Source organism: Dreissena polymorpha, chromosome 4, assembly GCF_020536995.1.
Source record: "Dreissena polymorpha isolate Duluth1 chromosome 4, UMN_Dpol_1.0, whole genome shotgun sequence".
Taxonomy (NCBI): Eukaryota; Metazoa; Mollusca; class Bivalvia; order Myida; family Dreissenidae; genus Dreissena; species Dreissena polymorpha.
The window spans coordinates 64,509,536-64,535,842 of NC_068358.1; the positions used below are offsets into that span (position 1 = coordinate 64,509,536).

The 26,307-nt window shown below is 34.3% G+C and overlaps 1 protein-coding gene across 7 annotated transcripts in view; it reads left to right on the forward strand.

The window, feature by feature from the left end:
• The window catches only part of LOC127876279 (xaa-Pro aminopeptidase 1-like), a 121,803-nt gene that overhangs the window by 78,834 nt on the left and 16,662 nt on the right, over positions 1 to 26,307 (forward strand). For all 7 annotated transcript variants that reach the window (XM_052421389.1, XM_052421388.1, XM_052421386.1 and 4 more), the window contains 3 exons: positions 20,561 to 20,646; positions 25,269 to 25,385; positions 25,690 to 25,753. In XM_052421389.1, coding sequence (XP_052277349.1) covers positions 20,561 to 20,646; positions 25,269 to 25,385; positions 25,690 to 25,753 — 267 coding nt within the window. The remainder of the gene's footprint in view (positions 1 to 20,560; positions 20,647 to 25,268; positions 25,386 to 25,689; positions 25,754 to 26,307) is intronic.

Sequence of the window (26,307 nt, forward strand, 5' to 3'; positions counted from 1 at the left end):
TTTCATATAGTCTCTTTATTTTGGAACAAACACAGGCAATCTATTTTATAATATCGTTTGCTACATTCTTCCTGTGTGTTGTTGATTTTTCATTTACACTGCATTACTGTGATACGTATACGGTGATTAGTAACCGGTGCTTGGTATACTTTTCCGTATTCCTGTCTGACATTCCAACTGTTCTCTAACAGGTGAACTATTTCTTTAAACCTTAACAGTTTTCTTCCGACGAAATGAGTAACACCGTTTGTAAGTGTTGTTTTATGACAGTGTGCTTACTTGGCGATTTTTTGCCTCACTGGTTTAACCTATATCTCAATACAGGTATCGTATGCTTGAGGTTTGCGTAAAGATGTGTAACAAGCACTTTCATCATCCAGATTGTAAATGTAATTTCAATCATTTTTGTTTCAAGAACAACTGTTTAGGACCAAGAGATCCATTCAATTGCCGTACATTACAAGGAAAACACGATTCGTAAATGCTGTACATACTATTTGCAAGGTGTGTGTATGTATAATTGGTTGAAAAACACTTATCTTTGACAGTAATTTATTAACATCACTTAAGAAGCATTTTAACTCTGAACTAGATAACGAAGTTAAGGCACTTACCTATATGCATGACTTGCGCGGTTATTGACAGTACCAAGTTATATATACCTGTTAGAAACTATGTAATTTATCCGACATGCACATTATTGAGAAGTAAACATCACAATCGACAAATGCAAGTCATTACATGTTTAAAAATATATAATCTTGTGTTTGGAAAATGAAAGTAATTGGAACGATTTAAGATGAGCGTGCATTTACTTTCTTTCTTTCGAAACATAACGCATGTACCGCCATTCATCTGAGTGAGGAAGCACTAAGGTGTAAGTGCTATTATAACAACTGTGAGTTGTATTTGCTTAACTATTTTCTCTTATGCATGATGAAGAAATGGCCACCATTTCTCATTAAGCGTAGTGCATCATCCGTACATTGTCAGGCGTATTCGGCTTGCGCAGTGTATTTCCGCAATTGAAACTTTGGATAGCTAAATACAACTAATATCTAACTAATTTATGTTTTTTTTTGTCTTGAACGGATAGTAATCAAATGGATTGTGCTCTTGATACACTTCTTCATTTTTCCTGGTCTTTCCATTGGAACCATACAATATTGATATGTCCGTAAGTGCCCTGTATCATTTTTTTTCTGTCAGATTATGAGGCTTTCTTTAATGCAAACCAAGAAACCATATTTTTTTTCTAAGCTTTGCCTGACTATGCACATTTTTACTATATACTTTTATACGGTTCGCTTTCGAGAAATTATATGAAACATTGAATGAGTGAAATGGCGGTTCAAATATCCTTTCACTTGTATTATTGTGATTTATAATTAAAAAGCTGTAGACTGTTGCTTATGCTAATTAAAAACGAACAACAGGCTTACATGTTTAACTAAACCTATAGTATCAAGCTGTCTCATCTGCAATATGTTTCTTTCTCTTTTTCTTATCCTTAGTGTTTAATGTACATTATAAGTCCTGTCCAGCATATTCTAAGAAGTTACACGAAATGTACTAAATATGTGTATCACCTTACTGCCATTTAGTCATTTGTGTATTTGTTATAATCTTTTACCAAATGGGTAAATGATATTGCTGTATACCAAATAACGGTAGGGGTATTCAATTCAAGTTAAAATTGTTGTTGTACAAAATTAGTTTACATGTGGAGTTCAACAAGCGAATTTGCATTATTATTTCCTAACTTATTCGGGCTCTTGCGCGCTTTACTCTCAGGGTTCACTGTTCGACCGCTTGTCAATAAAATAAATGTCTCATTACTTGACGCTTTACGTTTTTCTTTTAATTTTATCAGGGGATGTTCAGTTAAATTCTTGACCGGATTACAAGGCACTTAGTGTCTTGCATTTGAACTTGAGGTAAATACGCAACAAACTGAATTAAATAATAAATAATCTGTATAATTTTGACATTTTCTGCTGCATGGAAAATTATCTAAATGATGTTGTGCCGAAGATGTTTTGATGTTTCAACGCAGATTTTCACCGAAAAGATGTTGCAATTATATGTCTACGTTAATTGGCCTCATCGTTGTCTCCTATAACTGTATTGAACAGCGAGGTTATATTAATTGATATTTCTGTAAGTGATCACCATGCCACGGCTGCGCATATTGAAGTACTTACAGTCATTAGTTAACATATGTAGGGACATGCCTTGTTGTATAAACAAGCTGATTTTTAACGTCTTAACTTAATTTACTTAACATCGAAAATTGGAATTATAAAACACATATAAGTGTAGATGATGCTACTGCTTTATTCACATACAAACTTTTAGAACTGACGAAATCATGTATTCCATTTAAACTAGTTAATGAACATCCTAATATTAAACCTTCGTACATTCTATGATACGTACATTTGCTTATCAACGCGACAGACTTAAAGCTACCGCTATAGCACAACCATCTGCAACTAACTAGGCTGAATTCAAAAACGCTGGTAACAAAGTCAAACATATGATTAAACATGCAAAGGAACACTTTAGCTACAATATATAAACTACATAAATTGACTTTAAATCGAGAAATTTCAAAACCTAATCGAAGGCGTTAAAACATCTCATTCACTCGCATTCACACTCTGATGGATGTGATACCGCCCCTTAAATCGGCCGACAATAATGGAACGAAACTATAAATACGTCTGATGAACAAAAAGCAACGTGCTTACACACGCATTTTGTTTTCATTTTAACTTTAGACACATCTTCGGGAGTTCTTCCCGTCCCTACTCTCTTTTCATTTGTCTTATTACAAAATGTGTCTATAACTGAAAATGAAATAATGGATATGATCAAAATTTTAATAACTAACAAAGCAGTTGGTAAAGACTCAATCAGTCATCTTGTTCTAAAGCACACTAGCAAGTATATTTCAAACTGTTTTGCTTATTGTTTTATAAATCATTAAAATACTGTACAATTCCTTTATTATGGAAAAATGCAATTGTGTGTGCCTTTTTTACAAAAGTGCGACTCGAACAGACTTTGAAACTATCGCCTAATCTCTTTTTTAAGCGTTTGAGGAAAACTTATGGAGCGTTTTGTTTATAGACCCTTATTAACCATTTTATTGCACAAAATTTAATTTATTGCAAACAATCGAGATTTTAAAGAGCGCATTAAAGTCAACTTAATCAACTTGTTGATATATTTGATCAAATATCTTGATCTATTGACGACAATAAACTAAATTGTATGACATTCTGCGATATAAACAATTCCTTAGACCGAGTTTGGCATTACGATCATTAATTCAAAATTAAACAAAATGACATAAGTGGAAATACACATCATTGGATAGATGGTTACCTGTCTTACCGTGCCAAAACGTATTTGTTAGCTCAGTAAAGTCTCAGTCATTAGAAGTGTATGCCGGTGTCCCTCAAGGCACAGTATAAGGACAGTTGTATTTCTTGATTTACGTTAATGATTTTGTATACAATTTTGATTGACGATACTTCACTGTTATGTACAGCATCTACATTATCTAATTTCGAGGGTATGAAAATCCATGACCTTTGCCTAATTAATGTTTGGGCCAAGCGATTGCTTGCTGATTTAGTCCCCCCCCCCCAGAAAAGCACTTTTATTTACATCACAAAATAACATTCCTTTTCGTAAATTGTTGTTTGGTAATGCACCCGTAACATTTGTTGATAATCACAAACATCTTGGTGTGACGTAAGGCAGCGATGGAAAATGGAACAAACATATAATATAAATACAAGTCTAACATCCGCGTCGCAAATCCTCGGAGTTATGCGAAAAGTTAAACTCTCAAGAACTAAAATGTCTTAATCAAATGTACTTCATCCACATGCGGCCATTACGCGTGCATTATTTAATTTACACGAAGACAAGCCCTAATATATGCCACACTGATAGACATTCATCACTTGTAAATGCCCGGTTGAGAAATAATTGCAGTAACCTAAACGCGGACTTATTTAATAATCATTCAACAAACACTCCCCCATGTGCGCGCGGAAATAATGTTAAAAATGGTGAGCATCACTTTTTTAATAGTCCTACCTACCGTTTACAGCGAATAGCTCTTTTTACTGCGATATGATCATTTCATCCCCTGAATTGAATTGTGAGCTGCTCTCTTATGGTAAGCCCTCATTAAAAAATGAAAACAACACCTTCATTTTTAAAAAAGTTCACAAAATTATTATTACGACAATGTGATTCATGACTTAGTTAACAATTTATCATTTAGCTTGACAGGATTTTTACAATCGTTATTTATATCATTTACCGTATACAAACATCATTATGCTTATTATGATTATGACGATTCTTTTATTATTGGTAACTACTATTATTAGTAATAGTTCTATTATCATGATATCTCGAATGAATCAATATAATTATTTTTATTTTTATGTTATCAACTGTTTATTGTGGAAGACATCATTTTCATTTATGTATATCTGTCACAATCATTAAATGTTAATACTGTGGCAAGAGAAATCCCCCGATAATGGTAGAACTTTAGGTCTAGCCCTTTATACATAACGTATGTATGGCCCAAATGTATACATTTATACAACGCCATTATTCGCTTTCGGATATTAACTATGTTAAAGTATAGTTTCAATAATATTATTCAATGGTTTCCATTTTACCACGACTTTTAGTAGTCCCAAAATACATTTCCAACGCGTCACAAATTTTGTCCTGCCTTCAATACAGTATTTATTCTTAAAGTTTCATTGTTATCGGATTTCAAAAATGTTTCTTGAGCTAAAAAAAACGCTTTATACAGAGGATGTATGTAAACAATAAACAACACGCATTTTTAATTACCTTACAGCATCTTGACCAATAAGCTATGCACAAAAGGTAAGAAGGATAAAATTGTTTGTAATTCGAGTAATATGAAATCTGCAGTTCTTGACTTAAACAAACGAAAATGTCGAACCACTGAATCATCATTTACCTATATGAAATCTAAAACATCGGTAACATCTGTACGCATAAGATAAAACAAGTATTTCAATGTGGTCATATGCACGCACAATGTAAATAATTGTGAGAGGCTACAACAAAATAAAAAGAAATGCGTTGTAAATGTTTCCAGAACATAACTAAAACAATTACAAATAAACAACCTTATTGATGCATAGTTTTTTGCCAGTTCAAGACCCAGAAAGACGGAAAATAGATTGACATATTTATTATGTATCCTGCCTCTTCTTAGGTGGGGGATACCCATCTGAACACATTCACTCATCGATAATAATCTTATCTGATCAAACCACGAGCTCAGATAAACATCAGTCCTATGCGTTTAATAGAAACACATTAAATCATTGAAGACTGAACCTTTAGGCAGCTGGTGATACATTGGTTTAAAAAGCTTACTTACATTAAAATTACATACGCTTTATACTAAAACATAGGTGCACTCAATACTCATTAAAACATAGATGCGCTTTATATTTCATAATACATAGCATACTTATCTTAGACCCTCTTTGTGTCAATTCAATGTTTTGAGAAAGCTAACATGAACTTGAAATAAGGAATTGAGTATATGCTTCTAGACAAAATGGACATTTATATAAACAATTACCATTATAAATTTAACAGACGCATATTTTGCATCAGTAATGAGATATGGTGCAGCATGTTTAACGCATTTTAAATTCGTGTTCCGTTTGCCAGTCTAAACATGAAAAAAGTACACAACTTACAGCGAGCTGTTTTCTGCTGCCAGTCTATTGTGGACCATGTCTCCGGTATATAAGCTATGAAGCTCAGTACACCGTGAACTGTATTCCTCAGGTGTTAATCAGATATGGGAACTTACGTTGTAAGGATTGCCGCAGGTAAGTAACAATGCTATGTAACAAGAATACGTTCACATATTACGTGGTTAAAGTTCATTCAATGCTTCGTTCATATGTTCGTTCTTTCGTTCATTCATTCAGTCAATCATCCATCCATCCATCTATCCATCCCTTCATCAGTCCATCTATCCTTCTTTCATCCATCCATCAATTAAATCGTCCATGCACTCACTTAATGTACAATTCACTTACATTCATTAATAAATATATAATTCATACACTGAATCACTCTCATATTCACTAACTATCTACTCATTTTAATGTATTATGTTAGCATTTTTTGTTATAATTTATTTTTTATATATTGATCCCCCAACCTTATACACGAGTTGTTGACATGTACGCTACACAGTACATCCTTTTGCGAAATAAAACATTCCAAGAAACAGTATATGTTATTGTCAAAGGATGAGTGTCATTACAAAATAAAAAACATGTATTTCATGCAAGATTGCGCAACATAAGTTTATCGTGAACTTAAAGGGGCCTTTTCACGTTTGGGTAAATTGACAAAATTGAAAAAAGTTGTTTCAGATTCGCAAATTTTCGTTTAAGTTATGATATTTGTGAGGAAACAGTAATACTGAACATTTACCATACTCTAAAATAGCCATTATATGCATCTTTGACGATTAAAAAAAAACGAAAATTATAAAGCGTTGCTGGAGAGTTCTGTTGTTGTCGTTATATTTCGTGAAATTACGAGGATTGGTTATATGGAGCATGAAATACACATGACATGTTATCCGGAAGGGTGGCCGAGTGGTCTAAGTGGGAGAATTTTTACTCCAGGATTCCAGGGGTCAGTGGTTCGAGCCCTGCTAAGGGTTACCTTTTTTTTCTTTTTTAAATTTTATTCTTGATTTTTTACTGGAGCTTTTCATATCAAAAGTTAACATTTATCAATATAAAGCATTTAATGACAAACTTCAAAACATGTCAAAATCTGTGAAAGACCCCTTTAATGTAAACAGTGCATTACGATGTATAGCGCTAATAAATTTCACGAATTCGTTAAATTGACAATTTAAATGTAATTTACGATAAAAGGAATCTTTTACACATTTGAAGAATTTCTTATATTAGAAACAGGTGCATACATGTATAAAACATGCATACATGTATAACATAGAAACTATATCAAATTGTGTATGAAATTATTTTTTTTTTAAATTCCATGATTCGAAACTTTGGACATTTCGTAGCAATATATATTACGATAACATTGGATCATTTGAATTTAATACATACATCATTTTTAATATGGGAATTTTTCAAGTGCCATTTTGCAAAACTGTGAAAAAGCACTTTATATCGCTTTTATGGTATGTGTCGTTTACAGAAAGCATTTTCTTTTCGAAAATCAAGTTAAGACGGAAAGCGCAGTCCCTGATTGGGGCAACACTTTATTCACATGAATTAAATCCCGTTTTCCCAGAACCAATGGTATTACAAGCAATGTCGTAAAGAAGAGGAATAATCCCATCTTATAAGATCAAAGTAAATATGAGCCGCGTTCTAGGAAAACTGGATTAAATTTATATGCAGTCCGTACTGGCTAATCAGACAATATTTATTGCAATTGACCATTCGCCAAACCGCTTTAACCAGCCCCAAAACATGCTTAAACACAGAAACCAATTGTTCTAAATGGAACATTAAACCGGTATATTCCAATTATAATTAAACAGAAATAAGAGAGAATACAATTCAATAAAATAAACACAGTCTCTACTTACTGAGGCGTGATAAAAGGAAATAAAAAAACAAATATCAAACAGATCTCGAATTTTACTTTAAGTTGTAAGGACATATCGTCAAATTCGATTTCTGAATAAACTATCCTGCTTAAATAAGTTTCGCCAATACACATAATCAAGGGGCTAGAGCGTGTAAACTCAGTTTATGTGACGGGGACCATGGGTTGAAAATTGAAATTATGTATTTACTTTTTAAAAAGTCGATCCATTTAGAAAAAAATATTTCTTTGATATTCAAAGCATTTGCTAGGCGTGATCCATATTTGGTTCTGTTTGGTTCTTTAAGACGATACACAGACCACTTCATCTCCAATATTTATTGCAAGTAAACACAATTATTTTTCTGTATTTATTCATTATTAACGTTTGTTGTCACATGCACATTCTTGCCAGGGGTGGTTGCTGTTTTCCGGTTGTTTTGAAGTATTATAACGTGCACGAGACGCCTTGTCATAAAATGATAAACAGTTGGCTCGGAGTGTGCCGTGTGCTATACCTTAGAAAATATCGCAAATCTATCATTTTTTATAATATAAAAAACAGGTGTTTTTTTATAAATTAAATAGTTAAATTTAGAATGCGAAATATAGATATATATTAACTATTAGGACCTGCGCTCTATGTCAGTGTCAGAACTATGTATTGTGAAATGCCAGGTTGTTATAGTTATTTATAATACGTACTGCCATACCTGCATAAGGCAATTGGCCACATACTGCAAGACAAATGTCAATTGAAGAATTTTGTAAAGAAATAATGCAGAGCTGCCACGTTTCATTGAATAAACGTGCCTATATAAACTGAGAAAGGTATAGTACATGATGATGTACCAATTGATTTGGCAGGGTTCAGAATTATACGAACTGTTGTATGATTCATATGAATAGAAGGTTCCTCATCCTATGCAAAACAACTTCGATTTGAAATATAAATAAATATGTAAAAGGCACAATGAAAACAGAATTATTTATATATCATACTGCAAATAGCATATGGCAAATATCAAAACACAAATATCATGAAGAAATATAATAATGTTATTATCATAATTCAAATGCCTTAATACTAATATCATATTGCAAATATCAGCTTTCAGAATAAATTCCTTATTTACAATTATAGCTAGAATCGTCAACGATTTCATCAGAACTTCAGGAAAAGTGATTTAACAAAGACAAATAGATACTGACTTCGGTGGGCTTCTTGGATTTTGAATAAATGGCGTTCAAGGGTCCACCTAGCGTACGTTGAATTTAACTGATTTCAATATACGGCACACTATACATTTTATGCAAACACTTGAAGCATGCCTTGACCTCAGTATGGAGTCATTGAAACTTGGCAAATGCTTTTGTAAAACAATAACGGACATACTTAGGTTCAACATGCTTAAACTATAGCATGTCATTATTCAAAACGAAAACACTTTTACAAGTCGAGAGAAAACAATACCCTACCCTGTATACTCCCAACTTGTGAAAATAAGCAATTAGTTTTTGTTTGTTTTGCATTTTCTAATCTAAAGGCCACTTTTCGCCTGATATGCTATTTCTTTGTTCTTTGAAGTCTACTTTTTGTTCGCAAATTATTTGTTAAACATGAGCAAGCCGGCAGCGGTTGCTTTGTCACCTCATAACGTATTTTCGTACATGTCTTCTTTTTACAAAAAGTTTCTTTAGAATGGAGGGAAGTATTTTAAATTCGCAATATTTAATCAAGTTTTAATGCAAAATTAAACCATGTGAAGACGCGAAATTTAACCTCTTAAAATGCGATATTAAACCACACGTATGGCCAGTTGACTAATCTAGTCAAGACATATAGTCACAAGACATACTTATTGTTACTGCTGAAGTACTGTGATCTTACTATGACTTGAAGCAAGTAATGCCACATGTGTATTTATTTACTGTGATTCGCACTTTGATAAACGCAACCGGAGAATGTTGTATGTGCCTTAAACACCAGATCAACATACCATTGAAACAAATGTTCATGACAATTGTATAAACATAGATTACGGCGTGGAGGTAATCATATGGAAATTGCGATAATAATCTAATTGGTTTGTAACTGAAACATTTCACCCTACGTATTTTTACATCGGTAATTTTACGTTGTTATTCACTTATGCAAATTAAGCTTTTATGATAATAAGATTGTCACTCTCTCTCCTTTTTTCTAACCTAAAATCTGCCGCTACAATTGCAATTCTTCTTCAAACACAAACGTACATTTTAGAATTATTGTATTTGTTATTCTTATTAAAATGTATTTAATCATGAATCAATTATTTATTTATCAAACAAAAATAGGTATTTGGCTCAAAAAACGGAGGTAGATTATCTAATATGTATTATCAATTAAGGTGAAGTGTTTTTTATGCTCACAAAATGTTGGGCTTATTATAATATAATGCCTGTTGGCACGCCCAGGTGAATATCATGGTTGCCTTCACATAATGCATAGTGCGTTTTAGTGAGGCAAATAACAACAAAACATTTCACATAAAATGTGTTGCTACATAATAAAGTATCGTATAGGAGATGTGAGATTGCATACTAAAGTGAAAACGTTACGAGCATGATGCATACATGTTATGCTGTTTTGAACATCTCCTTATACGGTGAGAATTAAATAGTCCGGTATTGTAGTATGCCCTCTCCCACGAAGTATTAGTCTTGTAAACTCTTTACTGTGTCTCTGCTTCGAAGGCGGTGACATATATTGCGAAATAAGTAATACATGAATCGAAGAAACACGTGTTTCTCTGTAGAACAACATGTTCTGCTAATGCGCCTACGCCAATTCACATGGTATTGTATTCGTTTCTTAGCGGGTGTTCTTCCTTTGAATAAGCGTATTTTGCGGAGTTAATGGTATTACATATAAGGTACATAAGAATGTATTGTTTTTTAATTGCTTTAAATTGTTTACTAATGTTAAGACTTGTCGTTTACTTGCTTATTTCTATAAAAGTATGTTGCCACTTGATTTTTGAAGCACCTAATAAAATAACTTAGGCACCATTTTCTTTGAAAACGAAGAGGTGTAAATAAAACAATCTAATTGTTTCTAACACACTAGAACTACCGGTTTTACTCCACAAGCCATGGACACGCGTTCTAGAAATACATTGCACATATCTGTCTCCGCAAACACAGTTTGTTAACAAAAAAGCTAAATAAACTTCGACAAAATGTCACAGTAAGTTACTTTATCATTAGGCGCAAAGCTATATTTTTAGTTTTTTGAGTTCATAGTTAGGATTGTTGTATGAAGTGACGTGAATGGCCTTATCATTAATGTTTTCTATTGCGTTGAGACGTACATAGGAAATATTATTACATTAAAATTACTTTGTAGCTATTTGAATTGTTATCATATCAATAACATTGCAAAATTTATGCTGATGTAATACAATTCAAAACAAAATATGTAGTCTGTATTGCTGTTATATTGTGTTGGGGATGATGTATAAAATATAATCGTTCCGTACGTAAAAAATAAGCCGAAATTTCGGCGTTTGTGATAGAGAATTGACTGTTACAGGTGGCGTATGTTGTTAATAGTCAGACAGTTATTTTAGATAATTGCTTTTCAAGGAGCATTACTGATTTTGTTCGTGATCTGCGCCTCAACATGTCAGAGCTGCAATTGATACCATCTGTATTTATTATTTTGGTCAGAATGTCTGAACTGATGCATAATTGACACCAACGTTTTATTTAGACAAATGCGTTCATCCATGACCTAAATCCATCGGTAATAGTTTCGCTACAGTTCATATCAAACACCGAACCTGACAAGAAACAACAACAAACAAAACGTTGCAGAAATCATTACTTTATACATCTAAACAAATCAAAGGGCATTGAATTCTGTACAAAAATAAGTATTTTGTAATATTTAAAAGTTTAGTAAATGTTGTGCACGCGATCGTTTATGATGCATGTGGGAAAACTTTTCCAAAATTATAATCTTGTTATAAACGGCAAGTTTAAACGCGTTAAAACTGTCCATTATGGCAAGCGGTTCGACGCATAATCACAAGAAACTAGGTTTCTCATGAGAACTTAGGTTCTCAGAATGAGAACCTAGGTTCTCATGAGAACCTAGGTTTTCAAATGAGAATCTAGGTTCTCATGAAAACCTAGATTCTCATTTGAAAACTTGGGTTCTTGAAGCCATGTGCAATCTTCAAGCGAGAACCTAGGTTCTCATTCTGAGAACCTAGGTTCTCATGAGAATCTTGGTTTTCAAATGAGAACCTAGGTTCTCATGAAAACCTATGTTCTCATTTGAAAACTTGGGTTCTTGAAGCAATGTACAATCTTCAAGCGAGAACCTAGGTTCTCATTCTGAGAATCTAGGTTCTCATGAGAAACCTAGTTTCTTGGGATTATGCGTCGAACCGCAAGAAACTAGGTTTCTCATGAGAACCTAGGTTCTCATGAAAACCTAGGTTCTCATTTGAAAACTTGGGTTCTTGAATCCTTGTGCAATCTTCAAGCGAGAACCTAGGTTCTCATTCTGAGAACCTAGGTTCTCATGAGAAACCTAGTTTCTTGGGATTATGCGTCGAACCGCTTGCCATAGTCCATTATAATTGCACAAATCACGTTCAAACCCGAGCTTTTGAATATAATGCAATTGAAATATGTATCGCGTATCGCTTGTTTACAAAGTCATCCGATGAATGCAACCGAATTTCTTATACTGTTTGTTTACTAAAGCAATAGTAGAATGGGTGGTCAAGAACATTGAATGATTGAATAGCATGTTAGTACTGTTTGATTTGCTACCATGTGTTTCCAAGCCCAAAGTCAAGTCGTACGTACATGTAAATTACGTACTTTAAGCAACATTTTACATTACAAATAAGCACGGTGTTACATATTACAATACTCGAATATCAAAGTTGCCGGCTTGCTCATGAAAGTCTTAGTGGACAGATATTTTACCAACAAAACAGTGTCTCTGCATTAGCAAACATATGAACAATATGCCTGTATTTTTCTTAGTTATATGCTCTCAACATTGTGGTTGATAACTACAGATGAAAAAATGCTATAATATGGTTATCTGATAAGAAATGCTATAATGAGACTCACAGATCTCTAGCAGTTCATTGAACAATACACCTTTAGTGCATTTTGTTCGAAAAGAGACGTGGGAAAGCCTTGTAGATAATATTGTGCCATTTTTTAAATGGGTGTGGTACAGTAGTGAAATTTATACAACCCATACTTTTATGGATGTCATTCACTTCATCGAGTTTTTACAATAAGTATTAACAAAACATGATTGGATTGAAACTATAGATCCTCGTATTGTTATTACGTGTGAATGTTATTGCACGTTTAATTAAAGGTTCCTTTTAACGTGCTCACGCGATTCATGCATGATATTTTAATGTATGAATAAACAATACCATTTATCAGGTTAATATGCATAATTATCTAGCTATGTTGGTTTAATTATATCCTAAAGTTTCTTTATTTTCGAACACAGGCAAGCTATTTTATGATATCGTTTGCTCGTTTGTTCCTGTGTGTTGTTTACTTTTCATTTACACTGCATTTCTGTGATAGTAAACGTTATTCCAACAATTCTTAAACAGGTGAATTATTTCTTTGAACATCGATAGTTTTCTTCCTACGACACAAGGAACACTGTTTGTAACTGTTGTTTATGACATTGTGCTTAGTTGCAGTTTTTTACCTCACTGGCTTAAGGTAGATCACATTACCTGCATCGTATATGTGAGGCTTGCCTAAAGATGTGTAGACTGCACTTTCATTATCAGGATTATTAATTAAATGTCACTCATTTTTGTTTTCCATGACTACTGTTTAGGACAGGGAGATTCCTTGCACTTACCTTAAAGTACACGAAAAGTACACTTCTTGCATGTTTTACATATTTGCAAGTTTATATATGTATAATTGGTTGACAAAAGGTATTTAGACACTGCTAGAACAACAAACGCAAATAAATTATTGGTTGACATTAATTGAATCAAGATCCACGAAGATTCATTTCAAGTGTTATCTCGATCTCGAAGTTAAGACACCTATATGCATGACTTGCACGGTTAATGGCAGTGCCAAGGTCCATATACCTGTTTGTTACTACTTGATTAAGACGGCATGCAGATTATTGAGGATAAAAAATCAAACTCGGCAAATGCCAGCCGTTTCATTTTCGAGGTGCAAAATGCTGACACATGATTAATGTTCCAGAAGACAAAAAATGTTATAAGCAATACTAAATGGCAAATGCTGGATGTGGTTGTATGTTTAGAACATAAACACATCGCCAAATCATAACTGTGCTTGTTAGTTAAATAAGCGTCAATACAAATAGGAATTTGGGAACTCACTAAACGTTATCGTCAGAGAAATTCTGATTCACCCGCTTGTCTTCTATTGAATGAGATTTACCAGTACATAGAGCACGACAACGAACGTAAAACACTAATAAAGCTGTATGGCAACGTTTAACGGTCAATGCAAACCAATTGTCGTTAAAAGACGATTTAAATGCATACAAAGAAGATTACATAATAAAATCCTTAATTGAAAACAAATCAAACAAAAGCACATAAACTTGCCGTGATTATTTAATTTGAAAAGAGGAAACACTATCTGATGGGTTGCTTGTAGTGTTCAGTCCGTGCTGTGTATTTGCGCAAATTCAATCATGAATAGCAATGTTTCAGATAGTTTTTTTGTTATAAAACAAAATCTTTGGCCGAATTAGCACAATGTTCGTCAGTTTTCCTGATAAAATAAAAACATTCGAGTTGTTTACTGTAAACAGCAAAATACGAATTGCACAAAGTATCGCAAAATATAAAAAAATTGACAAATAAAATACAAGTAGAATAGAAAATCACACATTAACATAATTACACTATTAATTTTGTCATATTTGGTCTTTGGAAAGCAAAATCACGTGATCGCTTGTGGAATGGCATGCATATAATTTCTTTCTTTCCAAAGATATCGCAGTTGACGCATGGAGGGGCAGGAAAGGAACGTGTTTTGAAAAAAAATACATTAAATTGCGGCAATATTTTCTGTTTTGCTGAAGAGATAAAAGCCATGTCTAATTAAGCACAGTGCATCGTCTATTGATTGTTCGTATTATACGACTTGAAACGAATGTTTCGAAAATAGTAAGGGTTTCCATTCTTTTTCGGCATTTGTTTTTTGCCTGGGGCGTAGCCCTAAGGCCATAGCAATGATACAAATTTCTGAGACAGTCAGAAATGGCTGGCTGCGAAAACCCACGAATGAATGAATTCCAAAAAGTCCGATTTACCACTTGGCGGTAATTTATGCGCAATCAAAGAAGTTCTTCGCAGATCTCAATTACCCGCCTTGTAAATACAGAACATCACTATATAACATGACAGTGTCATAAAACGTGTAAAAAATATTATTGAAGCAAAATTGTTAAGCATTGGCTACGACATAGTTTTTAATATTGTTTGCATATTCATGCGAGAATAAGTTCCTCACTTGACGGTCTAGGCCGAAAAGATACAAGTGTCTACGGAAACACAGTAAGAAGATTTTTTTTCTGATACAATTTTTGAAGACATTACATTTGGTATTTATAAAAATATTTTAAGATATTGTTATTTTATTTTGCGTTAACGAGACATTCAAGAAAAAAGAAAATGGAAAAAACAACAACAAATATTCATGATCATTCTCGGAAATATACGAAGTTACCGGATATGATATTTCACTGCGCGAATCGAGCGCGCAAATCGAGCGCGAAAAGTTCTACGTGAGACAACGTACACAATCGGTACACCGTTCTTTATCAGGGTAAAGGCCCAGTCTCACTATGATGCCGGCGGAGCCCCTATGCGTGATCCGGGATCTACCGGGATGAACCGGGGTTCTACCGGGACGAACCGGGGCTCCATCGGGGACAACCTGGTTGAACCGGGGAAAACCGGGGCTCCACCGGGAAAGTATTAAAATGTTTAATACCTCCGGGATGAACCGGGAGTCACCGGGAAGGAACGGCAACGACCGGCGCGGCACCGGGAACAATCGGGACGGCACCGGGAACAACCGGGACGGTACCGTAGCTCCACCGGGGCCCATACAGACCCCGGCAGAGCTACGGCAACGCCCCGGTGAATGTCGTTAGAGTCCCGGTAAAGCTACGGTATATAAAAAAACAGGCGCTCTGCCGGAACGCCACTGGCATTCACCGGGGCTCCGCCGGGTCATTACCGGCGACGACCGGAGTAAAACCGGGGCGTTGCCGTAGCTCTGCCGGGGTCTGATGCCGGTATAAACACGGTGAGTTACGGCATAGTTACGGTATACCGGGGCTCTGCCGGCTTTCACTGGGGCTCAACCGGGGCACTACCGGCGACAACCGGGGCTGTGCCGGGACGCTGCCGGCTTTCAACGGGGCACTACCGGCGACAACCGGGGCTCTGCCGGGGCTTCACCTGGATAAACCGTAGCCAGTCCGGGTTGACTGGGACTCTGCCGGGCTGTTGACGGGCTTCAACCGGGGTGGCACCGGGAAATAGTGTGACTGCGTTAAAAAATTTATACGAATCATCCCGGTCCTCGCCGGTCGACCGGCGTTAGCAAACCGGGATGGACCGGGGCTCTACCGGCAAAAGTGAGACTTTGGCTTAAGTGGATTTTCTTTTGTATACACATTACAAAGGAAGTATGAGTGTTTTCCTGATCTGTTAATAATGTAATAAAAAAGCTTTTTTAGGCTATTGAAAGTGATTTATTTGACGCCAACAATAACAGTTTTTGCGACCATGTTGTTGTTGTTGTATATCTTCACCGCCTATGTAGACGAACCTCTACCAGATCTGTAGAGTTGAACAAAAGGTTATCGTTCCCACAACCACTATCGTGTTGTCCTCCACCGTCTATGTTCATTGTAGTATATACACAACTATTGTCTTGTCTTGCAGTCTCTGAGCTTCTGCACTCAACCGCTAGGGTCAATCCGTATAAATTCGGACAAAGGGAGAAATTCGGACAAAACATCGTAAATGCATTTTACGTCACACTAAACCTAGCCCCAGGCCTTCAGCGCCTACAGCGCTTTGATTAAATTCTCAGTTTCATTCCCAACGCGACACTTACTTTTTTCTCCTCTTTCATGCAGTATCAACTTGATATATTCATTTCTATGGGATATCAATAACGCTTCGTGAAATAAAACACGCTTTATACACAGAATGTAAATACACCGAAAATACGTACTTTTTTAATTTCATGAAAATCTTCACCAGTATGCTTAACACAAGAGGAAATCATGATAAACATGGTAAATTATTTCGAGTTCAATAATGGCAGTTCATCACTTATGCAAACCTACATGTCGAAACCTATGACGCATCATTAATAAATATCACATCTAAAACTTCTAAAACATCGTTACGCATAAGGCAAGACAAATATTTCAATGTGACCATGTGTTAACAGTATGTAAATAAACTTGAGACACTACAGCAAAATAAAAAGAATTGCTTTGTAAATACTCAAAGCACATATATCATATAAGTACCAATAAACAACCAAATAAATGCTCAGTTCTTTGCCAAAAGTTCAAGACCTAGAAAGACGGAAAACAGATTGACATATTTATTAAGTATCATGCCTCATCGTTTATGTGGGAATCCTAACTGAACACATTCTCTCATCGATAATCATCTCATCTGATCAGACCACGATCTGCAATAAACATCAGTTGTAGGTATTCAATGAAAGAATACATTAAGCCATTGTCGTTTTAGCATTTGGACAGATTTTAATTGATTAATTGTATTAAACAGCTTACAGGTGTATATATATTAATATTAATTAAGGAAAATCATATTGTCTCTTGGTGTTATGGAATTTAAGATGCTTACTTCGCTCCTTCCTTAAATGAGTTGTTGGTAGTCTTAGATTAACACAGATTGAACAAAGTAACAAGAGGGCCATGATCGTCAAGAATCAATTAATTGAGTTTAATAAATTGTTGAACACTTGAACAGGTAACATAGCGTTTAGCCCAACTGGACACAGCTTCAAACAAGGTTTCTATACTGTCAACATAAAAAACCTAAGCAAGTTTCAAGGTTTAGTCAGCATCAACATACTCACCTGCAGCAGTGGCATGTATACGCAAAATACGCTTTCATTTTTCACATCAATGAAAACCATTTAATCGATTAATTTGTTTGTTCAAATACTTATATTGAATCCCAATAAACTGTGGGAACTACTTTCCAAATATGTTGTTATAAGTCGTCCTGACCGATCTTTAATGACAATGGACCAAATGCTACAAGATGGCTATCTGGGATGAAATGCTGAAATGATTATTCTAGAGCGTCTCGACTCCGTGGAACAACGCACCTTCAGTGTATTGTACTGAAGACGCTACTACTACCACTACTACTACTTCTACTACTACTACTACTACTACTACTACTACTACGACTACTACTACGACTACTACTACTACTACGACTACTACGACTACGACTACTACTACTACTACTACTACTACTACTACTACTACGACTACTACTACTACTACTACTACTACTACTACTACTACTACTACTACTACTACTACTACTACTACTACTACTACTACTACCACTACTACTACTACTAATACAACTACTACTACTACTACTACTACTACTACTACTACTACTACAACTACTACTACTACTATTACTACTACTACTACTACTACTACTAGTACAACCACCACAACCACCACCACCACCACAACCACCACCACCACAACCACCACCATCACCACCACCACCACCACCACCACCGACACCACCACCACCGCAACCACCACCACCACCACTACCACACCACCACCACCGCCACCACTACTACTATTACTACTACTACTAAAACTACTACTACTTCTACAACTTTTACTATTTCTACTACTACTACTACTACTACTCCTACTACTACTACTACTACTACTACTACTACTACTACTACTACTACTACTACTACTACTACTACTACTACTACTACTACTACTTCTACTTCTACTACTACTACTACTAACCCTTATATTACCACTTCTATTACCTCCTCCTCCTCCTACTACTACTACAAATAATAATAATAACAATTACACGAATGCCAACGCCAGAATGGCTCAGACTAAACTGTTGTACATAAACACGTGATACTAAAATCCGACAATGCTGCCTAAGATATTCTGGCATGATTTGTGCTGAGAATGACATAAACAAATTCTATACGTATACTTGGATCGGAGAGAAGTGGTTAAGCAGAAATGTATTATAATTTATGTTTTTTTCGAACCGCCCTGTAAACACTTATTCTAAATATGTAAGTCAGCAAATGTTTGTCGTTTCATATTCTAGGAACAGAAAGTTAATTCGCGTATTATTTTTTCAGAGGACAATATTTATCACTAGCCAAACAATGTACAGTGGCACACAGTACAGATTTAGACAGCGGCATGTGTAAAACATGCAAAAATGAAGACATCCATTTTCTGTTTTCGTAAGGCAGTCAAGATATATTTTTTCGCCGCGCCGTGGCGGGCGTTCCACCTTGGAATAGGTGGCGGTCATATTGTTTTCTAGAGCAATCTTAACGAAGACATTCCGTCGGAAAGATGGTTTAATTGGTATATTGTTATGTTTCTGAACAGTGATATATTAGATTGTGTTTGTTCTTAAGGAAAAAATTAGCCACATGTCAGTCGGCATTCTTGACAAAGGAATAACTGGGGATGTATTTCCTCTCTTCAACGCAGCGGCGCTATGTAAAAGAAATACTGGGAAAACACACACACACTAAGGTTTGGAAAAAGGCGATGCGGGTTTTTCTGATTGAGAGACTGGTGGAATGTTATTCAGAAGAAACAACACTTTCATAATTGATGTTTGTAAAGGTCTTGATATAGCTAATTATTGAGGTGAAACTAATGATAAGACATTTGACACACAAATACTATATAAAAAACAAATTATATAAATCAAGTTCTTAAACTAATGTTTTAATGATCGTCAAATAGAAAGATCAACCTTAACAATTTTCATCCATCTTTTGTATACCAAATTTTTGTGCTGTTAGTATTGGTATTCTTGAATATTATTTTCTGCAAAAAGGGATTGCTTAAAAAAACTCTGTGCATTTTGATTTTAATTGTTTTGCGCTACTTTTGTTATAAAACGCTCTTTATGGATTAATACTTTAGCTTAAAATGTATTTTTGTTTTATGATTTTAAATACTAATTTTGTACAGTTCAAACTAAGTCGACTGTTTAAATTGGAGTATGCGGTCTTTGGACAATAAGCAGGATTTTTGACCGGCTGAACAATAACATGTTTGATTTTAGATAATAATATATTCCCAAACAAACTATGTGATATCGATATGGAAAAAAAAGCAGCGGCTGCTGTGCCCCTGTTCTAATATGTCAGGACTGCATGTGATAACATCTGGAGATATAATTACGGACAGAGAGTCTGCACTGATTCATAGATGAAAACAATATCTCATATCGACAGGTGCATAATTGATGAATGTTGCAACCACTTCTGTGCCTTTCTTTTCTTCAGAATAATCATGTGCCTAGTTGTATTATTGTAGGTATAGACAAAATATATATTTATATAATAATAATAATAATAATAATAATAATAATAATAATAATAATAATAATAGTAATAATAATAATAATCATCATCATAATCATCATCATGTCATCGGCGTCGCCATTATCATTGTCATCATCATCGCAATGGTATTGGCTGAGCGAGTTCTGACTTTCGTCATAATTAATTTCAGTGCTAGCTGTCGCTGTCGCTGACGGCAGCCGAGAGAAACGAGAGGGATTGTCACTGGAACCGGGCAACTGGCCAAGCTGTCAATCGGTCAGTTAATAGAGCTACTGCCAATTACGAAATATACCAGCTGATCAATAAACAAGATAACATAAATGAACCAGTATTTTTGAAAGCAGAAAAACTTCCAAATGTTCGTTGAACTTTTACTTGTAGAACATAAATATAGAAAAACAAATTGCGACTTCTAGTTGTGAACAAGCACCTCCTATTTATGCTCGTTACCGTTTTCTAACGCACCTTGCTTGTACCTAATTCGATTATTTTACAACGTGTATGATATGAATATCATGTCGTAGCGATCATTAGACCACTCGTATTGCCAGTTTAAACTCATGGGCCTATACTTATGGTTCGATAAAAAGTTCTTCTACTATATCTATAGGTATAGTGTTGTAGACCGTGGTATGAGAATGATCTGCAATACAATCAGCTGCTTTCTTCCTATTTTATTGTTCTATTAATTCAATAAAGACACAACATTATTAACTTCAATAATTGTCATCATTATTCATTTGTAGTCAATGACTGTTAAAATAATGGTCACACCGTTGAAACGATGACGAGTATAATGGTAATGGCAATTTTAAGGATTACTATGAAGACAGTCCTAAATAACTTAAAGTGCTGATTCAGATAATAATGTTGTTAATGAGGAGAAAGAGGTACGAGTAATGTGATATGATCAGAAATTGTGAATCAATAATGAGTCATGTATCAATCTGTTGTTTATATGGTATCACTAAATAACAGTGGCACGAATTGTTTATCTTTCGCTTATTGATAATCTTTACATATAAACATTGTTGACATGAACTTAAAAATAAAATGTTTTACGGTAGCTATGTAGGATGTTTTAAGAGCGGAATTTATTTACGTCAACTGCTTCAAGTATGGTTTGATCCGATCACATACAAGTAAAGACATCTTTACGACGCCATTAAAAGAATACTACCGACCGTTCCAAGACTGCTCGAATGCGGTTAAGGTATGAGCAAATATGTTTATCATAAGTCATTTTGAAGGACGCATATTTTACGTTCACTCTCTAAATGTCACTTAAAGCCTACTTAATTTTGGAAGAGTTCGACCAACTTAATATATGGAGCAGCATTAAATTTTGCATCATATCTCAATGGTTAGATCATCTCTTGTTCTGTCGTAAGCTGCTTTAGATTTCTAGTGCCGTGAGATATAAAAAAGTTGTTTGTTTCCGCTAACACGTTCGACCAGTTTTTCGCCATTTCTGAACTTTTTAGGTTTTTCAGTTTGAGTTTTCGATCTTTTTTGTTACGAATTACTTTGTTCAAATGTAGAATTCTCAAAATTGCAATCAGGGGCAAAACGCAGACAAAGTCACTGCTACTCGAAATATATAGACCATCATGTCATATTTGTAAAACAAATATGCTCCAGACAAAAAATGTTGTTTGCATGAGGCAAACACAAGTAAATGCAAAAACAAAGATCATAACTTTTTCAAAAAAACAAAGTTGTTTTCATTTTTAAATTGTTTTGAGCGGAACAATGTTCCAGTTGTTGTGTTAAAGAAATTGAATTGAAACTTAATGTAATGGCATATAACAGTGAAAGCTAGTTTAAAGATCAAGAACATAACATCTTTTTTATTATTAACAAAGTTAATCCTCTTCGTTTTATGTTCAAATATACCAAAGCACAATATGACTACTCATGTTTCAAAATATATCTAATTAATATGAATTCATTACGCACAGAGGACCTTGTGATGACATGAACAATACAAAAAGCAAATTAGCTATATCCTTACTATTTAAAAAGTTAATGTCCTTTAATTTTCCTGCGTGAATCAAAATTACATGAGTATAGAAGGGATAAAAATGCAAGGTAAAAACACATTGACATGTTGAGTCACGACGCAGTTTTTTCATCGACTTATTATAGTTAAAATATATATTAAATTGGAGGCTACGCCAAACCAAACTTCGATTGCACAATCTTCTATTACAATAGGTAATACGTTTCCCATGTAGATATGGACTAAAGTAAAATACATGTATTAACTATACAAATTCTTCGTCAATTTATCAATCAATGAAACTTATGGTGATATAAACCCATTAACAATGTCATACTCGTTTTTATAGATCTGTATTACTAGCACCACAATATACGTGGACTAGTTTAATGACGTCATCAAAGAGAAATATCCAGTTAAGAAACACTACAGGTAATGTTTAGCATGTGTCCATAATTATTTTATAACATGACCTACGCTCCAGGAGTGATATAACGTAATGCTCATTTTTTTTATTACACGGGTGTTATTACACTAGCTATATAACTGTGAAATGACGTAATTTTTTGACGAAATGACGTCATTATAACAGCGAATTTCTTCAGTTAAACTTTTTTACAATGTGAATAAACGGTGAAAAGAGCATAAAATAAAAAGAAAATTTGTTGGCCATGTTATAAATAGAATCTTAGATTCGTGGTCATTTTGTATTGAATTTATGAAACTCGTCATCTAAATAAAGATAAAAACTCGGCTAGCCTCGTTTTTATCTTTATTTAGATGACTTGTTTAATAAATTCAATACAAAATGACCACTCATGCGAGATCCTATATGTTGCTGGACATTAAATTGAGGGAGCAGTAAATTAGTGTTTGAATCCATCCGAAATATTTACTGTTAAATTATGCATTTTAAAACTGGATTTGAAATGTGATTTCTTTATTTAAGCAAATTAACCACTAAACCAACTGTGCCGTCTGGTGAAATGAAAAACAACATACGTATGAAAGATGTACTGGTCTGATTTATGATATGTTACGAATGTACAAATTTAATCCAAATCGTTTAGTTTGAAACATTACATATATCAATGCTTTGAAAACCATATCATAAAGATCTATCAGTCTATGTAAATAATCAATTAAGCGACATCTTGGACTTCTTGACCAATGATGACACTTGTAAATGTACAATGAGCGATTATTATTAGACTTATTTTCTCACATAGTAGTTTACTCTACAGATTTCGATTGGTTATTATCATTAAACTGACGGATATTTTTGGGAAGCGGAAAACGACTACGAGCGAGGCCTTGGTATAGGGGTTTAACCCTGGGTTATGATTAGGTTAAGATTTGGGTTAGGGGTCGGGTTAGGGTTAAGGTTTTTACATTTAGTAATGAGTAGTATTTTCCTTGTTTGCATATAACTTTTTAACATTATGTGTAAATATATAGCAATGTTTGTTATGCAAATGAGCGAACAATTCCCTTTAAAGGGACCGTCAACCACAAACGACGAAAAAAGAAAAATTCTAAAATACCGTATTTTTTATAATTATTAGTTTATATTGATTAAAATATCACGACTGGTATATTACATTACTTGAAAAAAAAATTAAGTTTTCATATTTTCAGTATATTCGGTAATAAAATTTTACTGGGTACAGATACCAGGTAACTACCAATTAACTATAAATAACGCAAGTAGATTGATCATCATCGTCACGTGATAAACCCAGGATGCAAATTGTGCACGCGTTGTGAATTGTATATATTTTATTTATAAAATTATCAATCTACTTGCGTTATTTATTGTGTGTATATCGTTTTGTCACCTATTTTCGCTATGTACTTTCGATTTCACATCGCGAAATTTTATTACCGAATATACTGAAAATATGAACTTTTTTCAGTTGTGATATCTTAATCAATATAAACTTATAATTGTAAAAATACGGTATTTTGGAACTTTTTTTTCGTCGTTTGTGGTTGACGGTCCCGTTAACGGTTACCACTAAATTCACCAGCAAAGTACTTCTAGATTGGTGAGAAATACTAGTTTGTAATGTCTTTCTTATCTTATGAAATCAGTGCTACTATTCTATGTAGAACATGAAAAAATACAGGATCCAAATCAAATATCACAACAAGGGTTTTGAATTGATTATCATCAGATTGTATGTATTAGCGGCAAAGAGTGGATACGAGTTAAACTGCTCGTGACCATTGTATGTCCGGCGGTAGATAAAACTGAATAAAAGTAACCCGAATACTTTTTCGATGTATAACGAGACTTATCGTTCTTCATAATGTGCTTGCAGAAAGCAAATAAACAAATCAATTATATCATATCAATAAAACTACAGTAACTGATGAAGTTGATAGAAATATGAAATTATAAAGAATTATTAAAACATATTTAACCGCAATTTAAAGACATTAAAAAAAATACGGTTAGTATTTCAATTGTTAAATCCCAATACATTGAGAATGAGTTAATTTATGTACGCTTGTAGACAAAACGGCATCTGAATAATACTGACTAGCGTGTATGAACGTATCGTACCATACTCCTATAAATATGAGGTCGATTTACATCGATGTAATCGGTAGATTACGTCTAATTATTTGGACTAATCGTACCATTGCTATTCGGGCTGTACTTATAGACAAATCAAATATGAGTTTATTATATGTATGCACATAACATTTCTATAATTCGAAAAATATGAACTTTTTCCATAAATATGTTCAGTTTTAAAAATGCTTAAAGTATGCTAATATGATTTTCATATGCTTTTCATTTTATTTGTTATACAGTGTTATCACGAATGGCCTTTTTGATTTATGAATGGAGTAATTACCATTTCAGGGGGCAGCAGCACCTCGTACGAGAGTGGACACGAGAGATAGAGTTGCGGTCCTAAGACAATATTTTGCGACGGCGGGGATTCAGGCTTACCTCGTTCCTAGCGAAGATGCGCATCAGGTCAGTATCCTTTATGAAATTAATCAGCAGACACGACTGATAGAGTAATGGTCCGCAGGCCTTACGTCGCCAACTTCTGTATGGGTTTGAGTCGCACGCGAAGAACATACTTGTGACAATACTACTAGAAGTAACATTAAAAATCGATAGGTATTTTCTATCTAAATGATGTCGATGCATCTTAAACATAGAGTGAAAGGCAATATTGCACAATGCTTTAATTTAAGTTTCATGTATTCAAAATGTTCTTCCTATGTGAAGATTGCGCACTAAATGTTTTACATATAGATGTTTGCCATTACAGAGCGAGTATCCGTCGGGATATGACAAGAGGCGTGGTTACATTTCCGGCTTCACGGGATCCGCAGGTTCGTTCAAATACCGGTATTATGTACATGTATTTCCATTCTTTGGCTGCGTGGATGAAAAGTTGCAATTGTGTTTTTAATACCATGTTTTTTTGCGTTTTCAATAACTGAAACATAGGTGTGTTTTGTTTTCTATATGTATTTCGTCTGTTTGCATAATTGAAAATACACTTTTGAATGTTAACATAGCAATTATTATTAGACACTTATGAATACGCACACGCAATTACTCTGTCAACAAACACAAATACCATATTTGCAATAAACATTAAATCGGAAAAACAACTTTTTTCACGAGAAATCATAAAAGCAAAGTAAATCAACAGTTTTTATTCCACTGAGCTTAGTAAGCGTCGAGATAAATTACAAAATTATGTTATTTATACATATGGTTAATGTGCATGTTTTTAGTTTTTATTTTACAGGGTTGAATACCCCTTATTTTACGCCATGAATGTCGTACACATACTGTTCGTGTTTTTGGAATGTAACAGTATAGATTACAACTAAATCTATCCCACATTTTACTCATTTATACAGAATTTCATTAATAG